General features: G+C 36.8%; 1 protein-coding gene across 3 annotated transcripts in view; it reads left to right on the top strand.

The window, feature by feature from the left end:
- Nucleotides 1-16793, top strand: part of Tp53bp1 (tumor protein p53 binding protein 1) — an 80384-nt gene that overhangs the window by 25795 nt on the left and 37796 nt on the right. For 2 of the 3 annotated variants that reach the window (XM_071608178.1, XM_027926026.2), the window contains exons 11-14: nt 350-558; nt 8148-9474; nt 12831-12950; nt 13740-13934. In XM_071608178.1, the coding sequence (XP_071464279.1) occupies nt 350-558; nt 8148-9474; nt 12831-12950; nt 13740-13934 (1851 nt within the window). The other variant, XM_071608179.1, reaches the window with a different exon arrangement.

Genomic DNA, 16793 nt, shown 5'->3' with positions numbered 1-16793 from the left:
AAAAATGAGCTGTATGTAATTAAGAAAGGGGCTCAGAGGAGCCAAGTTAATTTATCATATTTTATGGGTGGGTGGGTAGGTATCCCCAGATGAAATCCCATTTTAATCTGTATATAAAAATAGAAGTATGGTCACCCTTCCTGAACCTTTCCCAAAGAGGACATATTGCTATGCCCCAATATATTATAATTCCATTGTTTTTCTGAAACTTAAAGTCACTATTAGAAGCCAAAATTGCTGTATATAATTGTTGGTTGTGATGCTGAATTGTAATATTATGATTCTTTCTTTCTTCCTTTCTTTTTATTTCTTTCTTTCTTTCCTTTCTTTCTTCTTTTTTTATAAGTAGATGAGCCAGTGGATATGTCAGTGTTGTCTGAAGCAGGACGAGAGCCTTTTCAGAAAAAACTTCAAGGTGATGAACCTGTGGAAGTAGAAAACGCCCCTCTCCCACCTGAGCCCATTGTATTACCACAAGCCTCAACACCAGTGTCTCAGAGCACACCAGTCTTCACTCCTGGATCACTTCCAATCCCATCCCAGCCTGAATTTTCTCATGTGAGTATTGTGGAAAAAGTTCTTTTCTCCTAACATCTTTTTTTTTTTTTTCTTGTGGCACTGGGAATTGAACCCAGGATTTCGTTCATGTTAGGCATGTGCTCGACCACTGAACTGTATCCCTAGCCCAACATCTTGTTTTATTAAAACAGTTTTATAAAATTCACCCATTTTAAGTGATCAATTTAGTGATATTTTGTAGAGTTGTGCAGCTGTTATCACAATCTACTTTTAGAACATTTCAAAGTCACCAAACATTTTAATACACTTTTTGTTTAGATTTTGAACTGTTTTTAAATATTTTAAGCATTTTTATTAATTGTTGATGAATTTTTAAATTTTATTTATTTATTGGTATGTGGGCTGAGAATCGAACCCAGTGCCTCACCCATGCTAGGCAAGCGCTGTACCACTGAGCCACAACCCCAGCCCTGTTTTTAAATATTTTGAAAATGTTATTAAAATTGAAAAGGTTCATGAATCATTATTCTGTCTTAAAACTAATAGTTTTTTTCTTTCTACATGTCTACTTTTTTAAAAAATGAAGCTTTTCATAGCAAACACAACTATAATCTTCTTTTTCCAACCAACATTGTGTCACAATAATTTTCAGTGTTATAGTCATGTTCACGATAGCCTTTCGAAAGTTGTGTAGTATTTCTGAGTGAATGTACCATAATTTAATTAATCATTCTTATACTGAGAGCATCAGAATGATTTTTAATTTTCTGGTATATATTTTCTTCTGACAACAAGGGAACTAATATCTAATTTGCATAATTTTAAAGTTAAATATTTAAAGAAATTAAATATAGGTATCAAGATGAATCGAAGGACCTTAATTACATCTAAGTGACTATTTGTTCAATCTAAATGTCTCTTCTTGTAAGACTTTACATAGGACAATTGTGGTGTTATTAGGATTATTTCTTTTATGGTTCTTGTTTGCAGGTGTTATAACCAGAGTTAAAATGAATTGTAATGAAATATGCCATGATTTTAATGAGAAGGAGACAGCAGGAAGAAATAATTTAATTGTTTCCTGGTGTATTAGCTTCTTTTGTCCAAGACTTCCATTTTATGCAAATTATTAGGTCATTTGGTGGAGTGGTTAAGAACTAGGACTCCAGAGACAGAATTTCCTGGAGTCACTACTTTGCTATTACTATCTCTGTGATCAATTGAAACCAAGCCTCAGTTTCTTCATCAATCAAATGTTGAGATTGATACCATCTACCCCCTAAGGTAGTCATCAAGGATAAATGAGTGGTAAATACTGCATAAGAATATTTATTGTTGACAGTGAAAGAGCTGAAGATAAGGTCACATAGAACTGAAGTGGATATTCAACCGCTATATATCTTTTTTTTTAGCTTTTATTTTTCTGTCAATGATGTACATAAACATAATGTAGTACAGAAGAGTTATCAGAATTTATGGATAAGCTATAAGCTCTGACATGAAGCATTGAGAAGAATTTTCCAGAAAATATAGGTGATCTTAAAGACTGTGATAGATGTTTATTAGTGACCAAAGAAGATTTTTATGGGAATGATGTCTTTGAGAAGGTATTCTTATTCATGGGGGTGGGAAATGATGCCTGGTCACAGAGAACTGACTTTATGCAGATCAAGGCACTATTTAAAGAAATTGTTCTATATTCAACATTTACCAAATATATTAAGGAAGCTGTAAAATCAATAATGAAATTCTGAGACAAATGAGTGACTCCAAATACAGTGTAAAGATTCTGGAAGCTACTATGACTCTAGTCAAATTTCTTTGGACTCATATTTTAAAATGTTTCATTCAGTGAAGCCCTTGCCTTTTAGAAAATCTCTTAAGAAGCTGGGTGCAGTGTGTATACTTGTAATCATAGCGCCTGGGGAGGCTGAGGGCAGGATGGTTGCAAGTTCAAGGCCAGCCGCAGCAAGTTAGTGGGGCCCTAAGCAACTTAGGCCCTGTCTCAAAAAAAAAAAAAAAAAAAATAATAAGAAGGGCTGGGGATGTGGCTCAGTGATTAAGAGCCCCTGAGTTCAAAAATAAAAGAAAATCTCTTAAGAGGCTGGGTATGGCAGTGCTTGCCTATAATCCCAGCTACTTGGGAGGCTTGGGCTGAGGCAAGAGGATCACAAGTTCAAAACCAGCATGGACAATTTAGCAAGTTGCTGTCCTAAAGTAAAATTTACAGAGGGGTGGGGATGAAACCCAGTGGTAGAGTGTTTGCCTATCCTGTACAAGGTCCTTGGTTTAATCCCCAGTACCACCAAAAAACAACAATAATTTAAAAAGAAAAAAAAAAAAAAAGAGGATGTTTATAATATAGCTTTCAATTTTTTTAAATTAAAGATTTGATTTGAGGTAATTAATAAACATTTGTAAAAGTAAAAAAAGTTAAAAATAACATCTCTCCCCAGTTCTATTGGAAGGCAGCCTCTCAGTTTTCTAAGTTTATTTTCCCCCTTTTTGATATTTATCTCCATAATTCTACGTACCATGATTACATTTTTATAAATTCTGGTTTAAAAAAATTTGAGCTATTTCCCCATCTTCTAAGTATAAATTATATTATGATTTATTTAGATCATTATTTGAATTAACATGGCTGTGTAAACACTAATTACAGTAGAGCTTGTGGACTATTATCAGTCAATTGTCAAGATTTCCTTTCAGGGGCTGCGGATGTGGCTCAAGCAGTAGCGTGCTCGCCTGGAATGCGTGGGTCACTGGGTTCGATCCTCAGCACCACATAAAAATAAAATAAAGGGGGCTGGGGATGTGGCTCAAGCGGTAGCGCGCTCGCCTGGCATGTGTGCGGCCCGGGTTCAATCCTCAGCACCACATACAAACAAAGATGTTGTGTCTGCCGAAAACTAAAAAAAAATAAATATTAAAAAATTCTCTCTCTCTCTCTCTTAAAAAAATAAAAATAAAATAAAGATGTGGTGTCCACCGAAAACTGAAAAAAAAAAAAAAAAAAAAAAAAAAATATATATATATATATATATATATATAAAATCTCTCTCTTCTCTCTCTCTCTCTCTCTCTTTAAAAAAAAAAAAAAAAAGATTTCCTTTCAAGATGTTCTGGAGCCTCAAATTTTTTTTCATCTTTTTGGAGGAACCTCATTTGGAGTCTACTGATTTCTAATTGTTTCTAATTGTTGTCCTCTGTGCCTGGTGCATAACCGTAACCTCCCTGGACTGTCATTCTTGGAGTTTCCTCTCACCTTTGTTTTGGGTATTTCTTAGACTCTATGTCTCAGTAGTCCTTCTTTTCTTCTGCCTTCTCCTCTTCTTTTTCATCTTTCCCTTCTTTTTTTCCCCCCCATCCCCACTGCCTCCTCCCTTGTGCATACTAAGTATATGCTCTATCACTGAGCCACACCCCCACCCATTCCATATCTTTAAAAAATTTTTTTATTAGTACATTATAATTGTGACATATTCAAATATGCACATAACATAATTTGCTCCATTTCATTCCCTAAGTACCTCTCTTTTCTCTCCTCTCTATATTTATTTGATTTTCTCCCTCATGTTGATGGAGGACATTCTCTGGGAACTTTTATTCTATTCTCCTACTTGATTTATAGTTTATAAAAGTATAGAATTGTAAATTGGTAATGTTCTTACTTTCAAAGTTTGTTTTTATTTTGGTATTGGGGATTGAACCCAGGAGGGCTTTACCATTGAACCATGTCCCTAGCCCTTTTTATTTATTTATTTTTAATATTAGGTCTTGCTAAGTTGCTTAGGGCCTTACTAAATTGCTGAGGCTGCCTTTGAACTTGGAATCCTCTTGTCTCGGTCTCCTGAGTTGCTGAGACTACAGGCATGTTCTACCACACCCAACTTTTAAAGTATTTGAAGGCAATGTCTGTTGTCTTTGGATTTACAGTGTTGCTGTTGAGAAGTTCAAGGCCATTCTGATCCTGATTTTTTTTTGTGTGTGTGCGCGCTAGGAATTGAACCCGGGGTGCTTAATCATGGAGCCACATCTCTGGCCCTATTTTATATTTTATTTGGAGACAAAGTCTTGCTAAGTTGCTTAGGGCCTTGGTAAATTGTTGAGGCTGACTTTGAATTTGTGATCCTTCTGTCTGAGCCTTCTGAGCTGCTAGGATTACAGGCATGTGCCACTGCACCTGGCCCTTATCCTGTTCTTTTATCTTGTGACATGTCATTTATTTACTTATTTATTTTTGACATTATGGGCCTTTATTTTGTTCATTTATTTATATGCAGTGCTGAGAATTGAACCCAGTGCCTCACACTTGCTAGGCAAGTGCTCTACCACTGAGCCACAACCCCAGGTTCTTGTGACATGTTTTTTTCCTCACTCAAATCCTGCAGGATTTTCTTTTTGCTCCCAGTATTCTGAAATTTCCAAGTCTTTGGCATGGGTCTATTTTCACTCATTGTATTGGATGCTTGGTAGGCCCTGTTAGTTTAGAAACTCAAATTCTTCAGGAAATTTCAGATATTTAATTTCTTCCTCCATGTTTTTTTCCCCCCTGTTTTTTAATGGAATACCTATTATATGATTTTTTTTTTTTGATGGTGGTTTTCTATTGTATGAATGTTGCAACTCCTAAAGTAGACTTTAATTTTCTTATTCTGTCTCTTAACTTTTTATCTCTCTTTTCTGTTCAACTTTTTGGTTGATTTCCCAACAGTCTTTTTGTTTTTTTAAAAATAGTTTTATTGAGATGTAATTCACATACCATATAGTTCTGTGTAAAAGGTGCAATCCAGTGACTTTTGTTTTATTTTATTTTATTATTTTGAGGCACTGGTTGTGGAACCCAGAGAGTGTCTCCAGCTCCCAACAACCTTTTTTTTTTTGTGGTGCTAGAGATGTGTTATGGTTTAGATATTAGGTGTCTCTCAAAAGCTCACATGTGAGACAATGCAGGAATGTTCAGAAGTGAAATGATTGGGTTCGGAGAGCCTAAACAAAATTAGTGAATTAATTCCCTGATGGGGATTAACTGAGTGGTAACTGAAGGTGAGAGGGTGTGGTGGAAGAAGTGGGCATTGGAGGGCTGCCTTTGAGGGGTATATATTTTGTATCTGGCCAGTGTAGCGTCTCTCTGCTTCTTGATTATTATGTGAGCTGCTTCCCTCTGCCACACTCTTTCAATTTGATGTTCTGTCTCACCTCTCGCCCCAAGGAATGAAGCCAGCTGTCTATGGCTTTGAACTTGTAATCCTCCTGCCTCAGCCTCCAGAGCTGCTGGGATTACAGGCTTGTGCCACTGCGTTGGCCCCAGATAGGTTTTAGTTGGTTTGGTTTTGATGCTGGTGTCAAACCCAGGGCTTATGTATGCAAAGCACGAGCTCTGCCACTGACCTATAAGTCCCAGTCCAGTTTTGTTTGTTTTTATCTCTTTTAAGTAGGGGCTTCCCTTAGGTGTCTGGGAATGCTTCATTATTTGATGATATTTAGGGTTTTTTTGTTTTATTTTGTCTGTGGTATTGGGGACTGAACTTCTCTACTCATGCTAGACAAGTGCTCTGTTACTGAGCTATACCCTCAGCTATTTGCTGATGTTTAAAAGTGAAATACCAGAAAGATGATTGGTAGTTCTCTACTGGTGGTTGGGCTTGTTGTTTCTGGGACTCACTGTAGTGTGATCTGTTGGGACATTTTGTTAAGACTGCCCTAATGTCAATAATTTTGATTGTCTTGGCCTTGTCAGATTCCCCAGGGAAATGTCTAATCTACTATATCTTGGCCTGGCTGTCATTGTACTAGAAGTTCATTAATGGAAAAGGACTTTGTGTGTTGGGGGGTATTCAGAACATAGGTTTCATTCAGCAGGTGTATTTTCTTTTAATCCCCCAGTTTTCAGTATATATTGATAACTACCTCTTGTCCTCCAGTCCAGGGACACAATACTCTCTCTAGGGAAGAGGAGGTTCAAGGAGAAAGGATAGGGGAGTTCAACTGCTTCTTAATTAGATTTCCAACCACTCTTCCTCCTGTTTTTAACACCACCCTCACTATGCTTCCAGAATTATCTGGTGCAACTGCCAAATCTTGTGACTTTTATTTTTTTTTCTGGTGGGGATTTGGGGAGTGGTTTGGTTGCATAATTCTGGTTGCTTCTTTGCTTTCTCCACTTAGGAATTTAGCTTTCATTAATGTGCCAAATAGATTATCACTCTTCCAGAATTTTTTTCTGGAAAGATAACTCTTCCAGTTATTATTTCTTCTTCTTCTTCTTCCTCTTCCTCCTCTTCATCTGCTTATGCTGCTGCTTCTCTTTCCTTCTCCTTCTTCTTAAAAAAAAAGCCCCTTTATTATTGCTTATTAGGGTTTCAGAAAGAGTTCAAGTAGATGTGTATATTCACTTAGCTCTTTAAAAAAATTTATATTTTAGTTGTTGATGGACCTTTATTTTATTAATTTATTTATATGCAGTGCTGAGAATCGAACCCAGTGAATAGTATTCTATAATGTGGACACCCTTATTCATTAACCAATAAATGACATTTGGGTTCCTTCCAGTTTGGGGCTATATTATGACTAACACTTGTTATGAACATTTGCATACTTATCTTTGCGTGGACATATGTTTTTATTTTTCTTGGGTAAATGCCTACTAATAGAATTTCTGTCATTTGGTAATACATGCTTAAGATAATATTGTACTGTTTTCCAAAGTGGTTGTACTTTTTTGTGTTCCTACCAGTAATGAATGAGAGTTCCATTTGTTCTATACACATACTTGCCAATACTTAGTTTTGTAAGTTCTTTAAACTTTAGCCATTCTTGTGATATATAGTGCCATTTCATTATGATTTTAATTTTCATTTCTGTTGACACTAAGGCTATTATGTCTTTGAATTTTAATATCTGCTTTGTGAATGCTAGTGTGTTGTGAGATAGTAGAAAGTAAAATGAGTACATACTCCTACTTTGTGAGATCTGAAATGGGCTCTTTATATCCCAAAGATTGTTATGTAACAGAGCCCATCATATGCATGACTCAAGTTTAGTAGCTTGATGGTATACAATTAAACTTAAGTGTCTTCCTACTCTTGAAAGGGTAAGGTAGCGCTTTTAGGTTTTTGTTTGGATTATGCTTATTCTCTATCACTGATTTTATAAGGCCCAAAACAGTGTCTTGTGTAGATAAAAGACTGGTGATTTGAACTTTGTATTTCTGAATTTATTTCTTTTTTTTTAATACCTTTTTTTAAAATTTATTTTTATGTGGTACTGAGGATTGAACCCAGTGCCTCACACGTGCTAGGCAAGTGCTCTACCACTTGCTACAACCCCGCAGCCCATAGAGTACTTTTATTTTTTAAAAATATTTATTTTTTAGTTGTAGTTGGATACAATACCTTTATTTATTTATTTATTTATTTATATGATGTGCTGAGGATCGAACCCAGGGCCTTGCCTGTGGTAGGCGAACACTCTACCGCTGAGCCACAACCTCAGCGCCCCCCCACCCCCACTACTTTAATTCATAGAGTACTTTAATTCTTGATTTAGAAATTTTAGATGAATGCAAGAGTTAGATATAAAAGAAATATGATTGTGGTAATTTGTCACTTTTTATTCTTCCTTAGGACATTTTCATTCCATCACCAAGTTTGGAAGAAAGATCAAATAATGGGAAGAAAGGTGGAGATTTGCATAGTTCATCTTTGACTGTTGAGTGTTCTAAAACCTCAGAGATTGAACCAAAGAATTCTACTGAGGATCTTGGGCACTCTTTGACAGGGGATTCTTGCAAGTTGATGCTTTCTACAAGTGAATGTAGTCAGTCTCCAAATATGGAGAGCTTGAGTTCTCACAGGATTGATGAAGATGGAGAAAACACACAGATTGAGGATACTGAACCCTTGTCTCCTGTTCTCAATTCCAAACTTGTTCCTGCTGAAAATGATAGTATCTTGATGAATCCAGCACAGGATGGTCAAGTAGAACTGAGTCAGAATGATGCTAAAATCAAAGGAGATGACACAGAGAACAGAGATGACATTAGTATTTTAGGCACTGGTTGCAGAAGCAGAGAAGAAACTGTTGCAGAAGATGTTTGTATTGATCTCACTTGTGATTCAGGGAGTCAGGCAGTTCCTTCTCCAGCTACTCGATCTGAAGCACTTTCTAGTGTCTTAGATCAGGAGGAAGCTATGGAAATTAAAGAACACCATCCAGAGGAGGGGTCTTCAGGGTCTGAAGTAGAAGAAATCCCTGAAACTCCTTGTGAAAGTCACAAAGAGGAGCCCAAAGAAGAAAATATGGGGAGTGTTCCTTTGCACCTCTCTCTGACTGAAAGTCAATCCCAAGGATTGTGTCTTCAAAAGGAAATTCAGAAACAAGAATGCCCAGAGGCTATGGAAGTTGAAACCAGTGTGATTAGTATTGATTCCCCTCAGAAGCTGCCAGTACTTGACCAAGAATTAGAACATAAGGATCAGGAAGCTTGGGAAGAAGCAACTTCAGAAGATTCCAGTGTTGTCATTGTAGATGTGAAGGAGCCATCTCCCAGAGTTGATGTTTCTTGTGAACCTTTGGAGGGAGTGGAGAAATGTTCAGATTCCCAGTTGTGGGAGGATGTTGCTCCAGAAATAGAACCATGTACTGAGAATAGATTAGATCCCCAGGAAGAAAAGAGTATAGAATACGAGGGAGAAGTGAAATCAGCAACTACAGAAAAGGAACCTGTAGAGGAAGACTCTCCACATCTTCCCTTGCCTTTAGTGAGAGCAGATGAACCTTCCAGACCTGACCAGGAAATGAAACAGCCCCAACCTCAAGAGAAAACAGATAACTCATTAACAGAAGACTCAAAAATGGCTAATGCAAAGCAGTTAGGCTCAGGTATAGATGCCCAGCAGCTTGACAAGGCCTCGGCTCATGTTTCACAAAGCTTCTGTGAAAGTTCTAGCGGTGAGTGTGATGTATATTGTTCTAAGTATACAAACAGATTATAATTTATAATGAAAGATAGAACTAAATGCTTGTGTCAGAGCTGAACATTAATTTGAATTTCTGTTTATGAATGGCCAATAATATTTGGGAAATTTTAATAAGATTTTGTTGCAAGTTGTAGATGGCATTTATAGATGCAGTTATTTGTATCAGAGATCATTTGAGATTCATCAGCTTTGTAACTCAGGAGTAGTCATATGAGTATTTACAAGTTTTACCCATCTTTTTTTTTTTCTTTTTTCTTAGGTCCTACTTTTGTGCATACGTTCTCTTTTCACATATAAATATGTGAGAGAGAGAGAGAGAGAGAGTGTGTGAGTGTGTGTGTGTGTGTGTGTGTGTAGAATTGTTGTATATGTACATTTAATTTTTTTTCCAGTGTTGATATCAAACCTAAGGCCTGGCACATGCTAGGCAAATGCTCTGCCACTAACCTACACCTGAAGCCCTAATATATTTTTATATTTCCACAATTATTTTGAAGTACAAGGATATTTTTAAATAATAAAATCATATTCAAAACTCTTGTTACTGAGTATGCAGTTCCTGGTTGTTTCCTCCTATGGCCATTAAGTAAAATTTCCAAATCTGGTTCAACATATATATCTTTTCTTAGTGGTGGTGCTAGGGAATCTTGTGCATGCCAGACAAGTGCTCTACCACTGAGCTATGTCCCCAGCCTTTAACATATGTATATTTTAAATCTTAAACTAGAAAAGATATTGATTCTTGTTTTTTAGTCTGTTTTATGAAATTCGGCATCAGAACATAGATTACTTTGTAAAATATTGGTAGGATATCATGTGTGACATTAGCTGCAAGAATTCAAACTTTCTAAATCTCCAGTTAGTATAACATAAAAACAAAACAAACTCCAAAAGCAAAAAATAAGAAACACAAAATACAAACTTAACAAGTTTGTAGGGATATAAAATTGAGAAAATGGCATTTGGACCACATTGTATCTATCAAACCTTTTGGTTTGCCTGGAGTAGTCACAGTTTATTCCTGTTGCTTAGATGTAGAATGTATTTTGACATATTATACATACACGGAGTATAGATGTGATTTTTTTAAAATACTTCTTTTTGTTTTATTTTTATGTGGAGATGAAAATGAGACAGTGAAGACTGGGTGAAGATAGTGGCAGTGCTGCCTCCAGGGCCTATAAAAGTCTCAATTTTCTATTAGGTTGTAATGATGCAGTTAGACAAATGGTCTTAATTGTGTGTGTGTGTTGCGGCGGGGGTGAGGGTGGGGTGGTTATGGGGATTGAACCCAGGGCACTCTACAACTGAGCTACATCCTTAGCCCTTTTTTAAAAATTTCATTTGAGATAGGGGTGTGCTGTCATGCCCAGCTTAAACTACTTTTAATAAGTCTTACCTGCTACTGTGCAAAGGAAACTTTTTTACCAGGAAACAATTTTCAGTAATTAATGCTTACAGATTACATTTACATATTATGGCATGTCACATAGAAGGATCTACTTGAAGGGTTAAATACTGATTTTTCAAAAGTCTGGATTATTAGTTATAATATAGAAGATGGTTTCTGTCAAGAATACAGTAAAGGTAATCTTTCATTCTTGATTCTTTCAGGAATGAGGTTTTCTGAGGTGTTTTATTGTTGTAGTTTCTATATTTCTTTCAAATTCTTTGTTGTAAGGAATCAGCAGAAAATGAATATTTATCTACCTGATGTGTTTTCCCTTCTGTAACTATGGTGAAAGTCTTTGCCAATTAGTGTAGTGTTGAGATTCTCCATTCACACTCTTTATAATTTCTTTAGCTGAGCATATATATTTTCTTTTATTTCCAGAGACTTTTTCATTTTCTCTTTTCATCCGTTCACTAATTTATTTTCCTCATAGATGTAAGTTTGTTTTTTTTTTTTAAAGGAAAGAAGTATCAAGGTAATTGGTATTAATAAGAATAAAAGTGGGAGCTGGGCATAGTGGCTTATGCCTGTGATCCCAGTGACTTAGAAGACCGAGGACGGAGGATTGCCAAGTTCAAAGCCAGCCTCAGCAAGTTAGTGAGGACCTAAGCAATTTAGTGGGAACTTGTCTCAAAAAGTGTTGGGGTTGTGGCTCAGTGAGCTCCCAAGGTTCAGTTTGGGTACCAAAAAACAAAAACAAAAAAACAAGAATAAAAGTGAAGTGGATGAAGATGAGAGAGAGAAACCATTTTCATAAATAGTTTTGACTGGGTGTGCTCAAGTATCACTATTTTGAACTAGCCCAAAAAAGTAATAACAATTTTCAATATATTAGATTTAAGAGAATATTCTAGCACAATTCTTATTTTTCCCCAAACATGATCACTTTATTAAAAGAGATAAAACTATTAGGAAACCAGAAAATATGATTTTGGCAATTTGCTCATTCTGATTAGCAAAATTTTGGACCTGGGACCTAATTAAAAAGTAGTTTGTATCTTAACGGATGTTGTTTATAATAATTTAATAACAACTAACCAAAATGTGTAAAGGGGGATGCTCATGTGTGGAATTCACCATTATGCAGAGATTTAGATGTGAACATTACTACTTTGGCCTAGAGTGAGTGATCAATACTCCTGAATCCTAAACCCTCAGATTTTTATTTTTAAAATAAATGAGTATTTTGAAGTCCTTTGAGCCATGAGATCCTTTGTTACCTCTTTTTTTTTGTTTGTTTGTTTTTTGAATTTTTTTTTAGTTGTAGTTGGACACAATACCTTTGTTTTATTTATTTATTTTTATGTGGTGCTGTGGATTGAATCCAGTGCCTTACATGTGCTAGATGAGCATTCTACTGCTGAGCCACAACCCCAGCACCGCCCCCCCCCTCCGCTTTGTTACTTCTTTTGCAGATTATTAAGTATTAACATCAAACTTCTCTTTGGAGAATCCTATAGACTGCTAAGGATTATAAATGAACTCCTTGGGTTCATTAGCACTGCAGTGAATTCTATTATCCAGATTCTACTTGAAACTATCCAAATTTTCATCACTGTGTATCTCCAGATGTACTGTTTGAAGTTCAGATGTTTTTATGTTCCTTTTGACCCCGTGTTCCTCAGGCCTTCCAAATTTGGGACTTCTGTTTGTCTGTTGTCTGGTCATATATTTTTTGTCAGTCCTATTGTTGATGGCTCTAAAGAGAGCAGAGAAAATAGTAGGAGATTAATTTGCAGACTTGGTGAAGGTGATAGGAATAGAATAGAATTTGGGAACAAAGGAAAGAGCAATTGAGATTTTTTGTAGCTGTCCTCATTTTACTTATTTTATACTTCTGTTTATCATTGTTTTGTTTTCATTTTTTATTTCAGAAACCCCATTTCATTTCACTTTGCCTAAAGAAGGTGATATTATCCCACCATTGACTGGCGCAACCCCACCTCTTATAGGGCACCTAAAATTGGAGCCCAAGAGACATAGTACTCCTATTGGTGAGTGAATAAAAAAAAAAAAAAATAGTGATTTTTTTTTTTTTAAGGCAGGCTTTTGGAGTTATCATTCTTTGTGCAAGTGATATTTTTAGATCTGTGGAGTTGGGCCTGACTGATGAAGTTAATTTTTTGTTGTTGTTTTAGAAGAATAGGGCTTGGTGTTTGATTGTATGATTTTGCTCCCAAGATATAAGAGGTGATGAAAAGAATGAAAGAAAGGGTGGAGGGATGGAAGAGGGAGAATTACATATAAGAATTTTATCACATTATTTGCAGAGCAGTAGAATCTGAGCGCTAAGTAGTTATACAGAATTGTTTTATAAGGAAGAGATGAAAAGTAAGGTAGAAGTACTATTTATTCAGAAACCTGGCTAATCGTCAGTCTGCTGCTTGACAGGGCAAGACTTAGATCCTCCTTCCCTGAAGCAGCCAGTAGACTTCTACATTAACCTATTTGTTTTCTCTAGTCAGTGCTGGGAGGTAACAATCATGCCGTCTGGAGTCTCCTGCTACCTATGCCTGATGCTGGCAGATGTGGGTTGGCTGAGGGCTCATGCAGCATCCTTTGTCCAGATGCAGAAGTGGAACTGAATCCTGTTGCTCCTCTTAAGACCAGGTGTTAATACTAGTTCGTAGTTGTTGATACTTGTGACAGGATCTATCCTAGGAACCCCTTCAATCCTGCAGAGTTTTGGAGCCAAACAGGCAAATTGATGACCTTGAATTGCTGTTTTTCTTGTTTGTATTTTAGTGTTCTTTCTTTCTTCCTCCCTGCCTCCCTTCTTTCAGGTATTAGCAACTATCCAGAAAGCACTGTAGCAAACAGTGATGTCATGTCTGAAAGTATGGTTGAGACCAATGATCCCATACTTGGGAGTGAAAAAGGGGCTGCTCCAGAAGTGGATGAGAAACTGTGTCTGAGAATGAAACTGGTCAGTCCGGAGACAGAGGCGAGCGAAGAGTCTTTGCAGTTTAGCCTGGAAAGTAAGTTTCATTTTATGTTAATCTTGGGTAATTAGTAGTTCTAAATCATCTGGGAAGTATTGATTATCTTCTGTTTATAATGATTGGTACTTTTATAATTTAACTAGATTTGTGAGGTCCTATTCTCAATTTTTTTGGTTTCTGTTTTGATACTGGGGATTGAACTACTCAGGGGCACTTTACCACTGAGCTGTATTTCCAGTCCTTTTTATTTTTTATTTTGAGACAGGGCCTCACTAAATTGCTGAGGCTGGCCTTGAACTTGTGATCCTTCTGCCTCAGCCTCCTGAGTCGCTGGGATTACAGGCGTGTGTCACCATGCCAGGTTATTCTTATAGATTTAATTCTTTGCTTTTGGCTAGTTCCTGTCATGTAACTGAAGATATGCCATTTTATAGTCTCTGTTGTTTCCTTGTATTTCTGTATTAAACTTGTGTTTTCATTAAATAATTGTTTTTCACATTCAGAAATAGTTCATAAGAAGGTAGAAAATTTGAATTGTGGATTTTACATTGTAGATTTGTGTTGACTCTTTCTCATATGAATTGTAAATTGTTTGGTATGGCTGGGAAACAGGAGAGTACCAGGAAGTGAATGCAGAATAGGACCAGGTTCTGAAAGCCGTTTTACATCATGCTGAGAAGCTTAAGAATTTAGACAGGAAAGTTGTAGGATCATGTTTGCTTTTTTCGAAGGATTAGTTATGTGTTTTAAAATTTTGTACAAGATGATTCTGTTGTTTGCCTAGCCCATTTCCTATTCTTCTGCCTTGCAAAATCCTACCCATTCTTTAACCAGGAAGTGGGGTTATTGGTAGATGGGATATAGATGAGGGAATTACTTTGAGAGGTGAACAGAATAGAACCATGGGGCTAGTTAAAGTGAAAGTAAATAGGGGCAGAAAAAAATTACTTTATACATATATTGTATCATCTCATTTTCATAATAGTGGGCCAGGGTAGGCAACCATCTTCCCATTTTATTGGTGGGAAACAGAATGGTTTTTAAGTTATGTGCCTAATGTCATAATTGATAAAAGGTTGACTGGACTTTGAGTCAGATCTAATTCTAATGCTGTTTAAGGGGGCTAGAAGGGGAAGGAGTCTCATAGAAGAGATTGTAAAGGACCGTTCAGAGAGGAGAAAAAAATGGGTGAGTAGCATGAAGTGATGGAAACCTACAGGGAAGAGAGTTACAAGAAGATAATGTCAGATACAGGAACTGACGTCTAGAAAGATGTGCCTGAAAATGTAGTTGGATTTGGCAATTAGGATTCATTTGCTAACTTAGACAAGAGCCATTTCAGTGCAGTGGTTAGCTATAATGAAGATAATTGGGGAAAAATGGGGATGAAGAGAAAAATGAGCAACAAATGAACTCCATACTTTTAAGAAGTTTATATGAGAGGGCTGGGGTTGGAGCTCATTGGTAGAGTGCCTGCCTCACATGTGTGAGGCACTGGGTTTGGTCCTCAGCACCACATAAAAATAAATAAAGATATTGTGTCCAACTATAACTGAAAGTATATATATAAGTTTATATGAGAAAGGAAAAGAAAATGTGGTAAGTTATAGGGAAATGGAGGGTTGAGGGATAATTTATTATTTTTACTTGGGAGAGACCTGAACAAGTTTATACTGAAGGAAGGATCCAGAATGGAGAATATAGGTTAAAGATGAGGGAACAGGTAATACAGTTGATGAATCAAGGTCCTGAAGGAGTTGGGAGGGAAAACTTTCAAAGAATGCATAGAGTAGGTAGGCTTTTTTATTTGGCTGTACTGGGTTTTGAACGCAGGGCCTTGTGCACTGAACTGTATACCTAGCTCTTTTTATTTTATTTTGAGACAAAGTCTAACTAAATTGCCCAGGCTGGCTCAAACCTGCAATCCTCCTGCTTTCTTAGCCAATAGGATTTCAGGTGTATGCCAGTGCACCCTACTAAATAAGAGGGACTTCTGTTCTCTCTTACCAAAGGGAGTACTTTTAGCTAATAAAGTTTGAGCTTTTGTCAGACACTTTACATGTATAGCTATTAAATCTCATAACCTGTGGAGTATGTCCTGTTATTATCCTCATTTCATAGATGAGGAAACTGAGGCACAAGAAGGTTGAGCACCTTCTCTAGTCACACAGAAGAACCTGGATTCATATCCAAGTGGTCTAGTTCTAAAACTCTAATGTTATTCTGCCATTCAGTGCTTACTGACTTGAATAATTAATGGGAAAGTAGTACATGATTTCATCTTTTTTTTATCATTTTTTCTAGAAAAATAAGAGCTCATCAAGAAAGAGTATGTGGTGCTGGGTGAGGTGGTGCACACCTGTAATTCCAGAGGCTTGGGAGGCTGAGGCAGGAGGAGTGCAAATTCACATCCAGCCTCAGCAACTTAAGAAGCCCCAAGCAACTCAATGAGACCCTGTCTGTAAATAAAATATAAGAAAGGGCTGGCTGTGTGGTTCAGTGGTTAAGTGTCCTTGGGTTCAATTCATGGTGCCAAAGTGCAGTGGAGGGTGGGGGAAGAAATGTGGTAGCTTTGAATCTTACTTTACATCTGAAAGAGAGAAAAAAATGTGGTAGCCTTGAATCTTACTGTAGATCTGAAATTGGGAAGAAAAAATATTAAGGATGATCACATCTGTAAACAATACCACCTTTCCCAGTATTGAGGGCACAGTAGTATGCACTGTAGTCACAAACCTACAAGGATGGTCCTGGTTTATCTCTACTATATGAGGAGACTATGAACAACAAAGTAGTTTACCCTCAGATTGGACTAAGTGCAGGAGCTTGGACATGGAGCTAGGTTTCTGTTTCAGAGCCAGGGCTTTAACCACTGAAATTCACTTGCCTTCTTGA

This window comes from Marmota flaviventris, chromosome 2 (assembly GCF_047511675.1).
Source record: "Marmota flaviventris isolate mMarFla1 chromosome 2, mMarFla1.hap1, whole genome shotgun sequence".
NCBI lineage: Eukaryota > Metazoa > Chordata > Mammalia > Rodentia > Sciuridae > Marmota > Marmota flaviventris.
Note: the sequence above shows the minus strand (reverse complement) of the source record. Positions and strands in the feature narration are given on the sequence as shown.